The sequence below is a fragment of the Protomyctophum parallelum genome (assembly GCF_964188405.1).
Source record: "Protomyctophum parallelum genome assembly, chromosome: 9".
In the NCBI taxonomy this organism is placed as follows: Eukaryota; Metazoa; Chordata; class Actinopteri; order Myctophiformes; family Myctophidae; genus Protomyctophum; species Protomyctophum parallelum.
Window position 1 is genome coordinate 24,122,934 of NC_139706.1, and position 17,151 is coordinate 24,140,084.

Sequence of the window (17,151 nt, forward strand, 5' to 3'; positions counted from 1 at the left end):
CTCTAATGTAGTGATGTATATGATATAGGCCTACGTTATTATGTAATGTAGCCTACTGTACATACTGTACGGAATACAGTACTATACTTTAAGCCGGTCATTTGCTTCCTAGTGCAGCCGAAATTAAAACATCCACATTTACTGAATGCCTTTCATGATTAAGATTGTATGTAGATGCAGGGAGGGCATATAAGCATTTAATAAGGATAGCATTTTGAGTTGTCCAATGCCTTTCATTTTCAATGGTGCAAAATTGCTGCTCCATTACAGATGTTGCTAACACCATGAAACATTTAAATTAATTATTAATTAATAGTTTCTTTAATAAGAAGGACAGCATTTTGAGTTGTCAAATAAACATTATAGGGACGACACAAAGGAGGGGGGAAGCTGTATGTGAGCGATGATTTTAGTGCCTATTTATATATAAAAGAAGGTGCACCTCTGGTCCTATTTTTGTCTTTAGGATATCAGGTTCATGGTCAGAAAATTGCATTATGTAAGAATGATCATAGTCATCCATTGTCTTGGACATACAGTAGTAAATGTTGGGGATGGGGGAGGGGGGGGGTGGTAGCGCAATCTGAGATTATTGTAGCGATAAAGGTGTTATCATTATTCTATATGCCCGTTTTGTACGGAATCAGCTTGTGTTATAGCCCCAGGCTTTAAATTGAATCTGAACTATTTCTGTGCAGTTCTCTTACAGTCTGTGAATAAAAGACACACCTACCTGAGAGAAACCCTGGGCCTTTTGTGCAACATCATGAAATGAAAGGAGACTCTAACTTTCCATCATCCCTGAGGGAGAACACTACAATGCACCCTGTGGGTACAACCCAGAAAGGGGCATGATAGATTACTTAAGTGGTATCCAATGTCAAATGCCAGTTTTGAGCTGATCTTTGTTTTGTTGTCTAAGCATTTGTCTTCAAAGCACGCCATTGGCGTGGTTGTGGTTGTGTGGTGAGTTCAGTAGGCTAAGCCGAGGCACATTATTTCAGCACTATGACCCAAACCAAGACATCTTAGTCACATGTTGGAACTGTCATCGTGTGGGGAATCTGGGGATTAACCGGATAATGTCTTGTGACCTATTTTTCATAGGGAACCATAGACACATGTACAAATATGTGTCATCAAAAGCTTTACTGGACATTTAACTACTTGAAGACACACAATAGGCCTGACTTCTAACGAATAATTTACAATATTCACGACCAGGCTAGTTATTAACACAGTGTTAATTAAAAAGTGGTTAATTCTGATAGTGTAATATCAGAATAATAATACTGGGTGCATACAGGTATCTACGTTCTGGGAGTTAAAGCAACACTGTGGATGTTTATGATCCACTATAGCTTCTTTAGGTTGACCTCCCTTGAGGTTATCCCTTGGCTAAGGTCTCCTGGCAGACACAAAGATAATTGACTGTTATTGTTCAATGATACCACCTCATTTGTGTCTTTTTTTGTTCATTATGTGATGTACAGATAACTCTCGACAGATGTGGACATCCCTCCTACAGTATTCATGCCTGACTCGCGAGGGTGTGTTTTCTTTTCTGCTCCAGGTGGGCCTATACATGTAGGTAATAGGTATAGTATTATCCCTCACACTTAGCAACAATGTGAGACTGTCTCCTGTGTCAGTGATTGCAACACACGGGGAGGAAAACAATACTTACAAAGAATAATTCCAATTCACAGTGGGAGAAGTTACAATTCACAGACAGAAGAATAGGTCTTACTTTTGTCAAAGGATGCACATGACGGCAACCCATGGGAAAGAAAATAAAACTTCCAAAGAATAGTTCTAATTCACAGCGGGAGAGGTTCCAATTCACAAATAGATGAATAGGTCTGACTCTTGACAAAGTATAAGCACATGCATATTTGCAAACGCGTGTCACCACACAGTGGCTCATATTCAGAATTCCAGAATGAAGAATATTTCACAGAAAGCCTCAAATATTTATGCTGCTGCTGCTGCTACTGCTGTGGATGACGATTGTCCTTCAGACAGAACATGAGGTGGTACATGAGGTGGTACCTCATGGTACCACTGTACCACAGCCCTAAAAACAAGGCTCCAAAGTCCAAACATCCCAAAACAAACTGGTCAGGCTACTTCTTGGCCTTAGCTTACTCCAGAAACCACCTCACCCGTGCTCATTTCGATAGGTACGTTGGAATGAGGGTTGATGACAGACAGCAACTTAATGGGCCTGGTCTACAGGATTCGCTACACCACTAAGATGCGCCACTAAGATACCCATTTACCTGTAATGAAGTCCACCATCAGAACACCAGAGGGAGTTCCACAAGCCATGTTCAACCCAGATTTATCTCAAACAAGGGGTTACATTAATTTCACTCCTATGCCACTAAAATGTGGAACACCCTACCAGCCGTTAAGAAATGGGAATCCCTAGACTCCTACAAAACCGCTCTGTAAGAGCACTTATTGCAATTTGAAATTGAAGTCCCCCGGGCCCCCTCTTTACAAGTACACGTTTTCCCTTTTTTCTAACTGTATAGGCCTATACAGGGAAGCTGGAAGTACCCTCACTAAAAACGCCGGGACAACGCTCCACACGTCCCAAACTCTTCTCCCTTCTGGCTCCAAAACTGTGGAATGCACTTCCCATTGCAGTCAGAACTGCAGCATCACTCCCATTCTTCCGCCGTAGTCTGAAAACCCACCTTTTTAGACTCCATCATGGCCCATAGCACTTACCCTACCCCCTTAGATAGCATTTCTGTAGCATCTGATACAGACTTATAGCATGTTATGTAGACTAGTGATGCACCGAATATTCGGCCGCAGAAAATATTGGGCAGAAAATGGCTAAAAATGCATTTTCGGCCTATTCGGTTTCGGCCCAAATAGGCAGAAAATATATCACCGAATAGTGTATGCAATTAATGCATTCAAAAGAGCAGAATAAATATTTTATGGATCCAGAATAGTGATTATTATTTAAGTTAACATAACATTTGTAGAATCAAACTCAGGTTAATGGTTTAAGTGAGGATACTAAAACAGCGATATTCAGTTACACTTCATACCAATGATACTGTGCGGGTGTAGGTATGTTAAGTGATAACCACTTTCAACATGGCATTATAGGCAAAAGCTTTCTAAATCTTTCAAATTTTCCAAACATCTACAAGCTTGTAGGTCAACATTTTTTTCTATTTGTTGTACAACAAAGTATATAGTGCTTAAGTGGCATTCTGGACTAGACCTGTATGGCTGGAAACATTGTGGTTGCAAGGACTGCATTTCTGACCTTTCAGATACAGGACTGTGTCACAGTCATTACCAAGTGATTGAGAGATTATTTATTCTGTACTTACTCTGTATAAACATACTATTTTAACTAGTGATGCACCGAATATTCGGCCGCAGAAAATATATAAAAATATATCACCGAATAGTGTATGCAATTAATGCATTCAAAAGGGCTGAATAAATGTTTTATGGACCCATAATAGTGATTATTATTTAAGTTAAGTTTGGCCATAACCATTTATTTTGCCATAAATCAGGTAGCTTTAAGCTACGGCCATGACAGCAATGGTAGGAAAAAAGATGTATAATATTAATCATATTCGGATATTCGGTATTCGGTTTTCGGCCAACTGTTTCCTATATTCGGTATTCGGTTTCTGCCAAGAATTTCCCTTTCGGTGCATCCCTAATGTAGACAGCACTATAATTGCATTGTATATAGTCATAGCACGCCATAGTACATAATTATGAATAGCATAGTAGTATATATATATATATATATAGTTTATATGTATAGTCTCATAATATAGATATTCCACTGTTACTTTCTTAGCTTACGCATGTTTTATGATAAATGCTTTTTTGTGATGTATTCCCATGCTTTTGTTCTTGCTTATTGTAAATCGATCTGGATTAAGAGCGTCTGCTAAATGCCTAAATTGTAAATTGTAAATTGTAATACAGTATGTTATGTATACATGAATTGAAAGTGGAGGAGCCTTATGAAAACAAGTCTAGTGCTTTTTCTGGTTTTATCCTCTTAGCATATTTTTTATTGACCTGTACTTTCCTTGAACTGTACCCATTCTACAAAGTACTACAAACTATTTTCAAATTTCAATCAATCAATCAATCAATCAATCAATCAATCAATCAATCAATCAATCAATCAATCAATCAATCAATCAATCAATCAATCAATCAATCAGAGCGCGTCCGTCCCATGATGTGTAGGCTTTAATCTTTGCTTTAATGACGCGGAGGTGACTCTCGGTCTCGGGTGACGCGACTCACGCGAGGTTAGGCCACGCGCAATCTGAGAACCCATCGTCAGAAGAATAAAGGAAAGACAGCGCCCTCTTTTCCATAGTCTGTTTTGAGAGGCCACGCGAGACTAGCACTCTTTGCGCAGTAGCCTGCACCTGTGGAAAGCCTCGTTTCAGTTTACTACTCAGTGCTCTGATCCGGTCTAGAGCCCACCTACTGTATCCGTCAATGTAGACGCACGCATACATGCACACACCGTTGCCGTATCCGCTCTAGACCCAGACCGGGTAAGGAACCTTTAAAGCGAATTCATTCCAGTTAGTTTAGACTTTAGAACGTTCCAGAGAACATTTCCTCGTGCCTTTAAAACAGTGGGAGGAGCACAACCTCTACAGTCTACACCATTCATTCATTGCCTGTGACCGAGGAGGACCTGCCAACGGTCAACCGAAGATCAGATAGACCTCTATAATTAATAGCAACGACAAAGAACATTTGCAGAGGTCGATACACAGGTAAGCTAAAAACTCTCCCCCTCCAAGATTGCGAAAATTGTCTGTAAAATACATGTTACAAATTACACTGCGGTTGGATGGATGACTGTCACTGTAAACTAGGCCCGGCCTAGCCAATAGCCACAAGCAACCTGTCTAGCATTTAGCTCCGGTCCATAGCGTTAAGGACTATAAACGCTATATCTGGCATCCAGATAGCACCATAGCATTTTTCTACCTACCGGTTACCTCAGTCCCTACGCTCATTCTGCAGCTCATGAGCGTAGGGACTGAGGGAACGTATTGGGGCTAACCGGTAGATAGCTTGCTGCTAACGGTAGGCCTAGCCTACTTAAACCGAACGTTTAGTAGGCGAACGAATTCTTACCGTAACATACGGTAAAATTCAGTTTCACATATTGCAAATTGGTAACTTTTAATCGTTTTCTGAGTGTTTGGCATCATTATTAAAATAAAGTTATGAACGTGTATAAACCATATACCGGTAAACGCACGTGCACCGTTGATGACGCAGTGCGGTGACGCAGCAAGTGAGCAGAATGTTCTAATCTAGATTCTAGAACATTCTGCTCACTTGCGTCACGTGATAGAAGACAAAGTACAACTGGACGTTCTTGAACGATCAGTAGTACTTTGTCCTGTCACTTATTAGCTCATCTGTTACGTTCTACTGTAGTTACTATTTAACATTCGATTTAGCATTTTCATGTCTAAAGTTAGACAAAATGAATTATTAAAAATACAGATCTGAGTCTTGACTCTTGATCCAAGGCTAGTATATCACTAGGGATTAGGGCCACCATGTATGTGGCCCTCACATCTATCTACCTGACTGATATGCTGATATTGTCCCTTTTATGCCCATATATAGAGCGTAGTCACACTTATGCCACACAAAGGGACGGGTCCGCCTTTTCATGCCAATAAAGCTCCTTTGGATTTAATTATGTCCTGGAAAAGATGCACTGTGATTGGCCAGTAGCCACTTGAGTGCCAGACGCAGTGTGCCTTCCACACTTCCGCTTGACTTCCTCCTTACAATCTAGCTTACAATGCGATAACACATGCTCCAATGATCTGCAGTGGCCAATGAGGCATCCATTTTTGAGGGGCGCTAGGCCCTCCTATTTGTGTTTGTACCGTGGAAACGATTTGTTTGGCTGAGCATGGAATGTGATGTATGATAAGAGCGCCCCCCACTTAACTTTATTTTAATATCTTGACAACAAATTTGGGCATGGCTGCATTGGGAACTCCACTGCAGTGGGAACATACAGTAGCTGCATTGGGATGGTTTTGGCTGAGTCATGGTTGTCCATGTTCTCTCCCCCAGCCCCACACATGTAAAGCGTTGAGTACCGTAATTTCCGGACTATAAGCCGCACCTGAATATAAGCCGCACCAGCCAAATTTAGGGAAAATCCCATATACAAGCCGCACCGGACTATAAGCCGCACCGGACTATAAGCCGCAGCTACGTTAGCTCAGAGCCTGAGATGGCTCTGCGTTAGCTGTAAAAATCCATAGATTAGCCGCACCGTTGTATAAGCCGCAGGGTTCAAATCATGGGTAAAAAGCCGCGGCTTATAGTCCGGAAATTACGGTACTTATGAAAAGCGCTATATAAATCCCACATAAAAAAAAAAAAAAAAAAACGCCCATTCTCGCTTAAGCCAATTTGAATATAGGATTCATTGATTGGTATATTGATGCAGCATGTTAAATGTTCCCAATTTCTAAATAGCTTTACAATGAAAATACTGTTTAATGTTCTACTTTAGAATCCTTAAATCCACCATGGATGAGTTGGCAGCGTGTGGTGGTGCATCGTTGCCGTTTACCATTTTCACGGAGTCACTGAAATAATTATAAAATTACATGCATCTCTATAATTTTACCAGCTTGTGGAGCAAGCTGGTCAATATTCTGGAGCTGTACTAGTCACTGTTGCTCCATTGTCTATGACAGGGGAGTGATTTTCCCTATAAATGTTCTGTCCAATAGATGTAATATGACTGTCATTTAACATTTATGGTTTGCTCAACACACAGCTGTGTGAACAGAACACAAACCAGGAATAATGACAATGCAAAATGTTACAATTCGGTTCTTGCTCTGAACCTTTAAACTTTATATTTATTAAAGGATCCCCATTAGAGACGCATGAAAGAGCCTCTAGTCTTCCTGGGGTCAAAGATGTGAAAGGCACATTTATAGACCCTCGTGGGCAAAAATCCTTGATTATGCGATGGAATATGCACGTTTTTATGTGGTGAAATTGCCATTTCAAAACATAATTAGCCCATCGCTAAGCCACACCCACTGCACTCTGCGAGGGAAAGTTGTCCTGTCACCCATTGAGATGCATGTTAAATGACTGGATTTCTCCATATAAATCGATCATTTCAGTAGCAAGAGCTTGAAAATGTCTTCTAAATCTAGTCAACAAAGCCTGCAGTAGGATATGCATTGGACAAATGTGCATGACGTTATTTCAATAAACTAGAAATACCAGGGAGAAAGTTGAAACGGCTAGCAACTTTAACGAGCGTGTAACAGGCAAATTAATTGACCCCCGCGTAATCTGTGCCATTTGGCGATCGCATCATCGTGTTTTTCTGTAGGTTATACATTAATTTAATATCTCATTATGTTTAGTATAATATGACTTTCTTTTTATGGATGCAATATTTTTAATTTTCCCGCAGGCAACCATGTCAAAGGGACCAGCAGTTGGCATTGACCTGGGCACCACCTACTCCTGTGTAGGGGTGTTTCAGCATGGCAAGGTGGAGATCATCGCCAATGACCAGGGCAACAGGACCACACCCAGCTATGTTGCATTCACAGACACAGAGAGGCTGATTGGGGATGCAGCCAAAAATCAAGTGGCCATGAATCCTTGCAATACAGTATTTGGTAAGATTTTATTCCATAAGTGAAGCATGGAAGTTGATCACTGCTTATGTTTTTTTTTTTTTACTAATTTACTTTTTACTCTCCTCTCAGATGCAAAACGCCTAATTGGACGGCGGTTTGATGACGGTGTTGTCCAGTCAGACATGAAACACTGGCCTTTTACAGTAGTCGATGATTCCACACGCCCCAAAGTACAGGTGGAGTTCAAGGGAGAGACCAAGGCTTTCTACCCAGAGGAGATCTCTTCCATGGTGCTGGTCAAAATGAAGGAAATCGCTGAAGCGTACCTTGGCAAGGTAATTCCTAGCTAGGGGACTATCAAGAAAGAACACACTGTTGTTGTAATAATGACACCTCACAAGATCTATCCATTGAAATCAGTGGACTTGAGCGGCTACTACTGCATAAGTCTGAAATAGTGATCAACAGGAAATCAAACAATTGTGTAAATGTGAATGCCTTTCTAAAGTAAGTTAATGCTTTTGACTGCTGGACAAAAAAATATATTGTGCAAGTAATTTAAAGATAAATGAATCATTAGAAAAAGATTCACAGCAACAATGCTTTACACTCCATAACAAATCTCTCCAGAAAGGTTCATCTTGGTCTTGCAGATAGTGTATAGACATTGACAATGAGATGAAAACAAAATGCTGCATGATTTGCATGCAGTCAGCTAGTCTTCGTTCAAACTGAGTAAATAAAAGGTAATGTGATTTAAATACATGTATATCCCACAAAGCAGACAGTGTTCAGATCGGGCATTCATTTGATATTTCTGTTCCTCCACAGACTGTGTCCAACGCTGTGGTAACAGTGCCTGCCTACTTCAATGACTCTCAGCGTCAGGCTACTAAAGATGCAGGGACCATTTCTGGACTCAATGTCCTCCGCATCATCAACGAGCCAACAGCAGCTGCTATTGCTTATGGGCTGGACAAAAAGGTTCAGTACCTCTATAGGCTAAGGCTACACCATTTTCATGATGCATGTGTTCTTAGAAGTAGCATTTAAAAAAACACCTATCTGCATAATGTCTCAATTGGAGAGTAGGTGGGGTAAAAACAAAACCTACCTGTCAAACATTTATGAATTTACCAAAATACTTTATGGTTCAATATGTTTTTTGTTTTTTTTCCCTTGCAGGTGGGAGTTGAAAGAAATGTTCTTATCTTTGACCTTGGTGGCGGCACATTCGATGTCTCCATCCTGACCATCGAAGATGGCATATTTGAGGTCAAGTCCACAGCAGGGGACACACACTTGGGAGGAGAAGACTTTGACAACCGCATGGTTAATCACTTCATCGCAGAGTTCAAGCGCAAGTACAAGAAAGACATCAGCGAGAATAAGAGGGCTGTGCGTCGTCTGCGAACAGCCTGTGAGAGGGCAAAGCGTACCTTGTCGTCCAGTACACAGGCCAGTATTGAGATCGACTCTCTGTACGAGGGCGTCGACTTCTACACCTCCATCACCAGGGCCCGTTTTGAGGAGCTTAATGCTGACCTGTTCCGTGGCACCTTGGACCCTGTGGAGAAGTCTCTCCGTGATGCAAAGATGGACAAGGCCCAGATCCATGAGATTGTTCTGGTGGGAGGCTCCATTCGTATCCCCAAGATCCAGAAGCTGCTGCAGGACTTCTTCAATGGGAAGGAACTTAATAAGAGCATTAACCCAGATGAAGCAGTTGCCTATGGTGCAGGTATGGCTGCAGTTTATAATAACTAACCTCTTAAATTCCTAAACCAAGAAATCATCTAAAATATGTAGATGTGGATTTAACTTGTAAAATGTTTTGCAGCTGTACAGGCCGCCATTTTGTCAGGTGACAAGTCAGAGAATGTGCAGGACCTGTTGCTGCTAGATGTCACCCCTCTGTCCTTGGGCATCGAGACTGCTGGAGGAGTCATGACGGCACTCATCAAGAGGAACACCACCATCCCTACCAAGCAGACTCAGACCTTCACCACCTATTCAGACAATCAGCCTGGTGTGCTCATTCAGGTATTGCAGCTAATGAGTTGCGCTTGTATGCGAAATTGGTGTTTAGTACATTTATAATGGGGATGCAAAGATTCTCGGTTTAATATTGAACTGTACAGTTCACAACATTTTAATATTTACAATTAAAGTTTTCGTTACTACTAATCTGTCACTGGGGAAAACTCGATAATGAATGCTTATGTTTGGCTGAACATTTTGCCCACAGGTGTACGAGGGTGAAAGAGCTATGACCAAAGATAACAACCTTTTGGGGAAGTTTGAGCTGACTGGAATCCCCCCAGCCCCACGAGGTGTTCCGCAGATCGAGGTGACCTTTGACATTGATGCCAATGGCATCATGAACGTCTCTGCTGCTGATAAGAGCACTGGCAAGGAGAATAAGATCACTATCACCAACGACAAAGGTACACCAAACAGAAGTTCAGCACTGTGCCAAAATGGCTTGACTTAAGCTATCCTCGCCTTCCCTTCTTTCCTCTTATTTTCTGGGGCAGCCGTAGCTTATAATAAATCGGTAGAGGCCATCTGGTATTCTGAAGGTCACTGGTTCGCTTCTCGGCCCTGACTGTGTTTAAGTGTCCCTGAGCAAGACGCATCCCGTAGTCAGCAGCAGTTTGAAGCTGTAACTAAATTGCTCCCACAGAACTAACTTTCATAACTTGGCAGCATTCTAACATATGTCTTTTTTTTTTTTGCCCTCACTAGGTCGCTTATCCAAGGAGGACATTGAGCGCATGGTCCAGGAAGCTGAGAAGTACAAGGCTGAGGATGATGTGCAGAGAGACACGGTTTCAGCCAAGAACGGCGTGGAGGCTTATGCCTTCAACATGAAGTCTACTGTGGAGGATGAAAAGTTGCAGGGCAAGATCAGTGATGAGGACAAACAGAAGATCCTGGATAAGTGCTCTGAGGTTATCAGCTGGCTGGATAAAAATCAGGTATGAATTAACTCAGACTGGAATCGGTCATCCACAAATAATTTAGATCTGTCGCTACTTTCAACTCTATTCTCTTAATTTGGCTAATGTTGTCAACCTTATAATGTAGACAGTTGTAGTCATCTTGTACTTGTTTCAAGTACCTGCTTTATCTGACGTTTTGCTTAGAAAACTGCATGAGAAAGCCATAGCTAGCATATAATATTACAAGAAACCTTTGCAATTATTTAGTTTTTTAACAATTTAAAGATCAGTCTGTTCACACGTTTGTTCAATGTTTTATCATTAAACATGTCAGTAAAGTTGTTTTTATTTTTTTGAGAAACCTAGTATTAAATTGTGTTTTTTCCCCCCTCAGTCTGCAGATAAAGAGGAGTTTGAGCATCAGCAGAAGGAGTTGGAGAAGGTGTGCAATCCCATCATTACTAACCTGTACCAGAGTGCTGGTGGAATGCCAGGGGGAATGCCAGGTGGAATGCCAGGCGGCTTCCCAGGGGCTGGTGCTGCCCCAGGAGGAGGAGGATCATCTGGCCCTACCATTGAGGAGGTCGACTAAACCAGGAACATTCCATACCATCTGTATTTCTATATGTAGTTTTTTGGGTTGTCAGAGAATCATTCATTGTATCCAATCAATGATTATATAGTCAGGGAGGCTAAAACAAAATCTTCAGAATTTCCAAGAACAATTTGTCTTGTTCTTTCTTTTTTGTTTTGTTTGTTCTGTATGCTGTCTCATGGACTGAAGCTATTGTAAGAGCAACTACTTCTTTGGCACTTCGGTGGGCACTTATGGACTTTGTTCTGTTGCACTATTTAATGTTTCAGTTATGTATGGCACCACAAAGAATTTACATTAAAATATACGATTTTGCTTATTTAGTTTATTGTGAGTCTTTTATTTCATCACCTTTTGCTTTAAGGTCTAGTTGCCAGCCCATAGAGCCCCATTGTGAACCCGGACTTTTATGTTAAATGTTGAGTATGGGTCCCCTACATGTAGAAACTGCCGGATGCTAACTTGCATATGTTGAGCAATTTTCATAATGGCATATGTGACCATACCATTAACGACCTATAGAAGGCAAAAAAATGTCAAAGAGGGTTTTCATGATGCTTAATCCATTCCAAGAAAAAACTATGCGGCCATAGCCCAAATCAGCTGACATCACATTTGTGATTATGGCTATGGCTGTTTTAGCCTAAGGAGTTTTTTTTTGTGGGGACCCATACTCAACATTTCTAACAAACATTGGTGTACTCAACATGTTTGGGTTCAAATTCTGGCTACTAGACTATAGAGGGTATGTGCATGCTTAAAGTGAATGGCACATCGAGTGGCAAAGCAACATGCAAAGTGAGTTTAACGTTGTTAAACAGGACTTTTCTGTTTGGATGCATGGGTTGTCAAGGCCTGAAAGTAGTTTTTTGCCACTCAGGTATTCCTGCATAACTTCCGGGTTTGATGTCACGTGCATACCCTCTATTACTTAGACTGAATTTCTAAAAACAAAAGAATGGTGTTCTATAGCTATGTTTTATTACCACAGATACATTTTTAACTGATCACAGACAAATATTATTGATATTACCATTTATTTTGTTCAATGGTCGGGTCAGCAAGAAAGAAATCTTGTATGGGAAGATTTGCTGGGATAATCGTCATAGCCATGTATCGTGGTTTATGGATCACTGCTTATGTGAGGATGTGTTAGCAGATCAGCGTGAGTTTGAGTTTCTTGGGCATTCATGCATCCGGTAGGCACACATGTAGAATATACCTGGGGGGTGGGGCGGAAAGGAGATCTGAATTATTCAACAATGTGCTGCATTCTCAATTTTAAGTGGTTGACGTTATTCTCGCATTTAGAATGGATCTCTAAATGGAGGTTTAAAATCATGACAGTACACATACCTGAGAAGAATGTGAGCACCACAGCTACCCAACCCATTATATAGGACCATGAGAATCGCCAGTTGCCATAACGTTTACCATAGTAGTTCACTGTCACTCCTGTGTAGACTGCCATTGCTAGCAACACAAAGAAGCCTGCAGAGGACAAGGTCATGAAGTCATGGAACTGTTAACATACTGTAGTCAATGCTATTGTACTTCAGGATCATCGAGGATGTACTCACAGGAGATGAAGAAGAGGATGCCGGCTGCAAATGTCTTGTCAAACCCACCAAAGAAGGATGAATAGTGGATGAAGGCCATGACACCGATCACAATGCCGAGGAAACAGGCTAGCAGTGAAAGGATCATGAAAGCCCGGGTGGCATCCCAATATGCTGAGGAGACAAGAGCACAGGGCAAGGCTGAGACTTGGGAGAAGCATTTCCAGCTAATATAAAGGAGTTAACAGTAGTTCAAATGTATCTTATTTATCAGAATCATTCTTCCATCTGTTCAGGATTTGGACTTGGTACATTGCTCTCAAAGGGGAAAAGTATGAATTAAAATGGTACGGCCTGATAAAAGTAATTAGTTTTTGGTAAGACCAGGTGTGAGCAGTATAAATATGGGCAACATGAACAGTACTGGGCATGTACAGCATTCTTAATATTTATTCTACACATTTTTACAAAATTGGAAAACTTAACTAAACTAAAATTTGCGTCATAGCATGCGACACACTCAGTGCCGTGCCAGCCAGGTGTCTATTATAAACAAACCAGTGGGTGTGTGAGGCTGCTGCCTGCTACGCTATGGCTTCTACAGGGAGAGAAATAAAGATAGCCGACGAAAAACAGAGGATTTAACAGTTCGTGGACAGAGGCTTTTGCCTTCACAGCCAATGCAGATTGACTGCCTGTATGTTTAATCTGCAGTGAGAAGCTATCAAACAACAAAAAAAGTAACGTTGAAAGACATTTCCAGGGAAAGCATGCTAAATTCTGCTAGTTTCGTTGCAACCCAGGAGATAATAAAGCTTGGCAAGCTGCATTATAATGCGTAATTTTCTTTGCGGCTCCAGGTAGATTTTGAATTTATTTTTGGTCGAAAATGGCTCTTTCAACATCTTGGGTTGCTGACCCCTGTATTATACATACCCTGCCTTTGCTATGTGTACACATACAAATAGCAATCTCGTGAATGCATACTGTATATCATAAAAAATAAGCTTTTTGGATTTGGCTTCATAAAAGACATTCATCATTTGAAAGATAGATGGCGTAATCGACCTTTTCAACTGAATCTCAGTGTTACATTTTGTGCTATCAACCATTCACAATCACCACACAGCAGAAACCTTGTTCAGGTTAGTTGCATGGGCACAGGGAAATGGTCTGTCAGCATTCTATGTATGGAGAGAGTTTTACTGTCTTACCAATGCTGTCTGTGTGTGTCATGCATTTTCCAGGCACACAGTACCGCCAAAGGCCCTGGTGCATGTAATTGTTGGAGTGTTTGTACTGCATCCAGTAGTCGGTTGCCGTGGAGATAACAAGGAGTATATTCCCAACTCCAGCACAGAACAACCCACCTCCCATGAAGCTGTACATCCTTAAAACACTGACTAACACAGGGAGACAGGAGGCAGTTATATACTGTGACAATAATAATGGCTGATACAGAACATTGTTAAACTGCAGCTATGAGAACAAAATAAAAATACATTTGTTATAATTAGGAGAATGTAAAGTGCTAAACATTTAAATTTAGCAAGACAAGCCTGTCAGGCAATAAGACAAACATTAATTTGTAAAATGCCTTGCAAAAGTTCACGTCATTAACTTGTACATTCAATGCTGCGTAAGTCTCAGAGAAAATTACAGGTTATCAGTTTTTAAGGTATTTGAATAAGTATACACACTGCTTTGACATGAATTGCCTACCTTTATCTTTTTTCCCCCAGAAAAAGTCAGTGATTCGAATATAACTAGGTTGTCAAAGCACAGCGGAGCCCAATATTGCCCTGGGTGGCAGGAAAGTTTTGTTTGTGGATAGGAAACCAAGCGAACAGAGGACCTGATGGAACAATGGAGCATGCTGAGCCACAACCAATCACAGAGGATGAGTTTTGTGTTTTAGGGAATCTGCTGAAAATACAAAACTGTTAAAGCGCTGTGCAAGTCTCAGTAATACTGATGACACAGGGTTTTCATTTCACAATGCTGCACAACTATCCACTGTGTCCCAATGGTCTGAGATAGGCACCACACTATTATTACTGTAGAAGTTAACAGAACTTATCTCAGAAATGAAATAACTTGATGAGGGGAAAAAGGAAAGAAAAAAGGTGCTTTTAACATTTGTGGTGTGTATCACTTTCTATATGTATATTGTTCATGCAACATGCAACATTTTCTTCACTGAAGATCACATTAACGATAACTAACCCTAACCATAAAAATAAATCATTCCTGATTTTGCCATGAGTTCTGCTATACATAATTTATTTATAAATTGTGTGTGCGCAGCTTTGTGCGCAGTTCAGGTGGCCAAGTCATATACAAATAAGTAGTATTTTGAAAGGACATACTTCCTATGGTGCTTATCATGGTTCTTCAGCCGTAGTCTGAAAACCCACCTTTTCAGACTCCATCATGGCCCATAGCACTTACCCTACCCCCTTAGATAGCATTTCTGTAGACTTAGATAGCATCTGATACAGACCTATCCTATAGCATGTTATGTAGACAGCACTATAATTGCATTGTATATAGTCATAGCACGCCATAGTACATATGTATAGCATAGTAGTATATGTATAGTCTCATAATATAGATATTCACCTGTTACTTTCTTAGCTTACGCATGTTTTATGATAAATGCTTTTTTGTGATGTATTCCCATGCTTTTTGTTCTTGCTTAATGTAAGTCGCTCTGGATTAAGAGCGTCTGCTAAATGCCTAAATTGTAAATTGTTCCTTCCATAATTCCTTGTCATCTATGGTGCTTCCTGAATCCTAACCCTATGATGCTTCCCTGTCATCCATGTTGCTTTCTATGGTGCTAGTTTTTTTATTACAAAACTGTGGAAAAATAAAGAAGCACCTTCCCTTCAAAATTGGAAATCACTAATGAAATTGTACTTGAGTATTGAGAGAACAATTTAATGATCTGTAAAGTTATGAGGCGCTGTAGGAGTGGAGCCACTGAATCACCCAGCACTTCAAACCCTAAGGAACCTAGGTGTGTTTGTCTTTCCCTTGTGTCTGTGTATGTGTGTGTGTGTGTGTGTGTGTGTGTGTGTGTGTGTGTGTGTGTGTGTACGAGCCTCGTATACTTTCCCTCATATTATGAGAGAGTCTGAGCATGAATGCGTATGCAGATATGGATGTACATCATCCATATCTGCATACGCATTCATGATGTGAATGAAAACAAGATAAAACATTGGGTGGGTGGGATCACTATATGCCACTAAAATGTGTATTGTATAGGTTTGAATTGTCAAGAAACATGTACCTAGTTTTCTGAAAACCTTCAAGTACTTGGGGGGGGTTCCCGCCCATACTGGGTTAAGTGTGTTATGTTGTGCCCATGTGTTGTTATGTGTGCAACTGTGCATGTATTGTCCATATGACTTGTCTTTTTCTGTTTAATAGAAATATTGAAACACAAGAAACTTGTATCACCCAATAAAAAAGAGTGAGAAACTCCCAGCTGACTCGTCCCACTCCTGCTTCCAGGAGGCCTCCATCCTGCCTTTGTAGAAAAACGATCAGAGATCACACTGAGCATCTCTTGTGCTGACTTGTTGTATGGATGGCGAGACTTGAGTCTGTTTGGAGACAACTCTGTCGTAGTTGTGTTACTTAGGCAGGATATGCCAGTCATATCTGGGTTTTTCTTGCCAAGGCGAGGGTAGCAGTGCCAGTTTATCATCGGAGGCCGGCCGGGGCAATTAAAAATAATCAAATTTAGTGTTTTCCCATCCGAATAAAGTTATTTTTGTCGTTTTCTCATGCCCCACATAGTGTCTTTGTGTACTCAGAAATTGTATATAATGTATAATGTATATAAATTTAAGATATTATTATTATTAGTAGTAGTAGTATAGACACCAGGATACAGACACATAGAACCACAATCCAATATTAGTTTTTGTAATGCAGTTATCACAAAAGTAAACTATAGTATCTATAATGCAAAAGGAAATTTCAATTCACTAGTTGAGGCAAGGTGATATGAAGTTTGTCTCAAGACCAGACCCACCTCTGATTTGTGGTTGAATTTGTTCTAGAATGTGAGGGTGGGTAAGCCAAGTAGAAGTGACAATCTCACATTGTTTTTATTAATGTATTTCACAGTGTAAACGTTTAAAATGTATCACTTTGAGAATAATTTCTTCATACAAATTGCATCAGATTTTTCGGTCCCAGCCAAATAAAATTACATAATACAAAAAAGTAGTTAAATGTACTCACTGTTTCCTTATCCTGTGACATTCCTTCAATAAAAAATGTTAAAATAGGCCTAAAAGCCCATCCCTATTTAGAATACATGGCTCTTATGACCACTAGATGGTGCAATTTGTTGA

General features: G+C 40.5%; 2 protein-coding genes across 2 annotated transcripts; one reads left to right on the plus strand and one right to left on the minus strand.

Moving 5' to 3' along the window:
- Nucleotides 1-4,637: 4,637 nt before the first annotated feature.
- Nucleotides 4,638-11,538, plus strand: hspa8b (heat shock protein family A (Hsp70) member 8b). Its single transcript, XM_083773400.1, has 9 exons — nucleotides 4,638-4,799; nucleotides 7,508-7,718; nucleotides 7,809-8,014; nucleotides 8,511-8,663; nucleotides 8,865-9,420; nucleotides 9,520-9,722; nucleotides 9,928-10,126; nucleotides 10,428-10,660; nucleotides 11,019-11,538. The coding sequence occupies exons 2-9, from the start codon at nucleotides 7,514-7,516 to the stop codon at nucleotides 11,214-11,216; spliced, it is 1,953 nt and encodes a 650-aa protein (XP_083629526.1). The 5' UTR covers nucleotides 4,638-4,799; nucleotides 7,508-7,513; the 3' UTR covers nucleotides 11,217-11,538.
- Nucleotides 11,539-12,379: 841 nt separating this feature from the next.
- Nucleotides 12,380-14,167, minus strand: lim2.3 (lens intrinsic membrane protein 2.3; the record flags this gene model as incomplete). The annotated part of the gene is made up of 4 exons (XM_083772750.1): nucleotides 12,380-12,441; nucleotides 12,576-12,710; nucleotides 12,800-12,952; nucleotides 13,993-14,167. 4 exons carry the CDS (start codon nucleotides 14,165-14,167, stop codon nucleotides 12,380-12,382), a joined length of 525 nt encoding a protein of 174 aa, XP_083628876.1.
- Nucleotides 14,168-17,151: the final 2,984 nt, after the last annotated feature.

Coding starts and splice junctions, on each gene's coding strand:
- hspa8b (XM_083773400.1), top strand. CDS start 7,514: ATGTCAAAGGGACCAGCAGTTGGCATTGACCTGGGCACCACCTACTCC. Junction 8,015..8,510: donor CTGAAGCGTACCTTGGCAAG/GTAATTCCTAGC, acceptor GTTCCTCCACAG/ACTGTGTCCAACGCTGTGGT. Junction 10,127..10,427: donor CACTATCACCAACGACAAAG/GTACACCAAACA, acceptor TGCCCTCACTAG/GTCGCTTATCCAAGGAGGAC.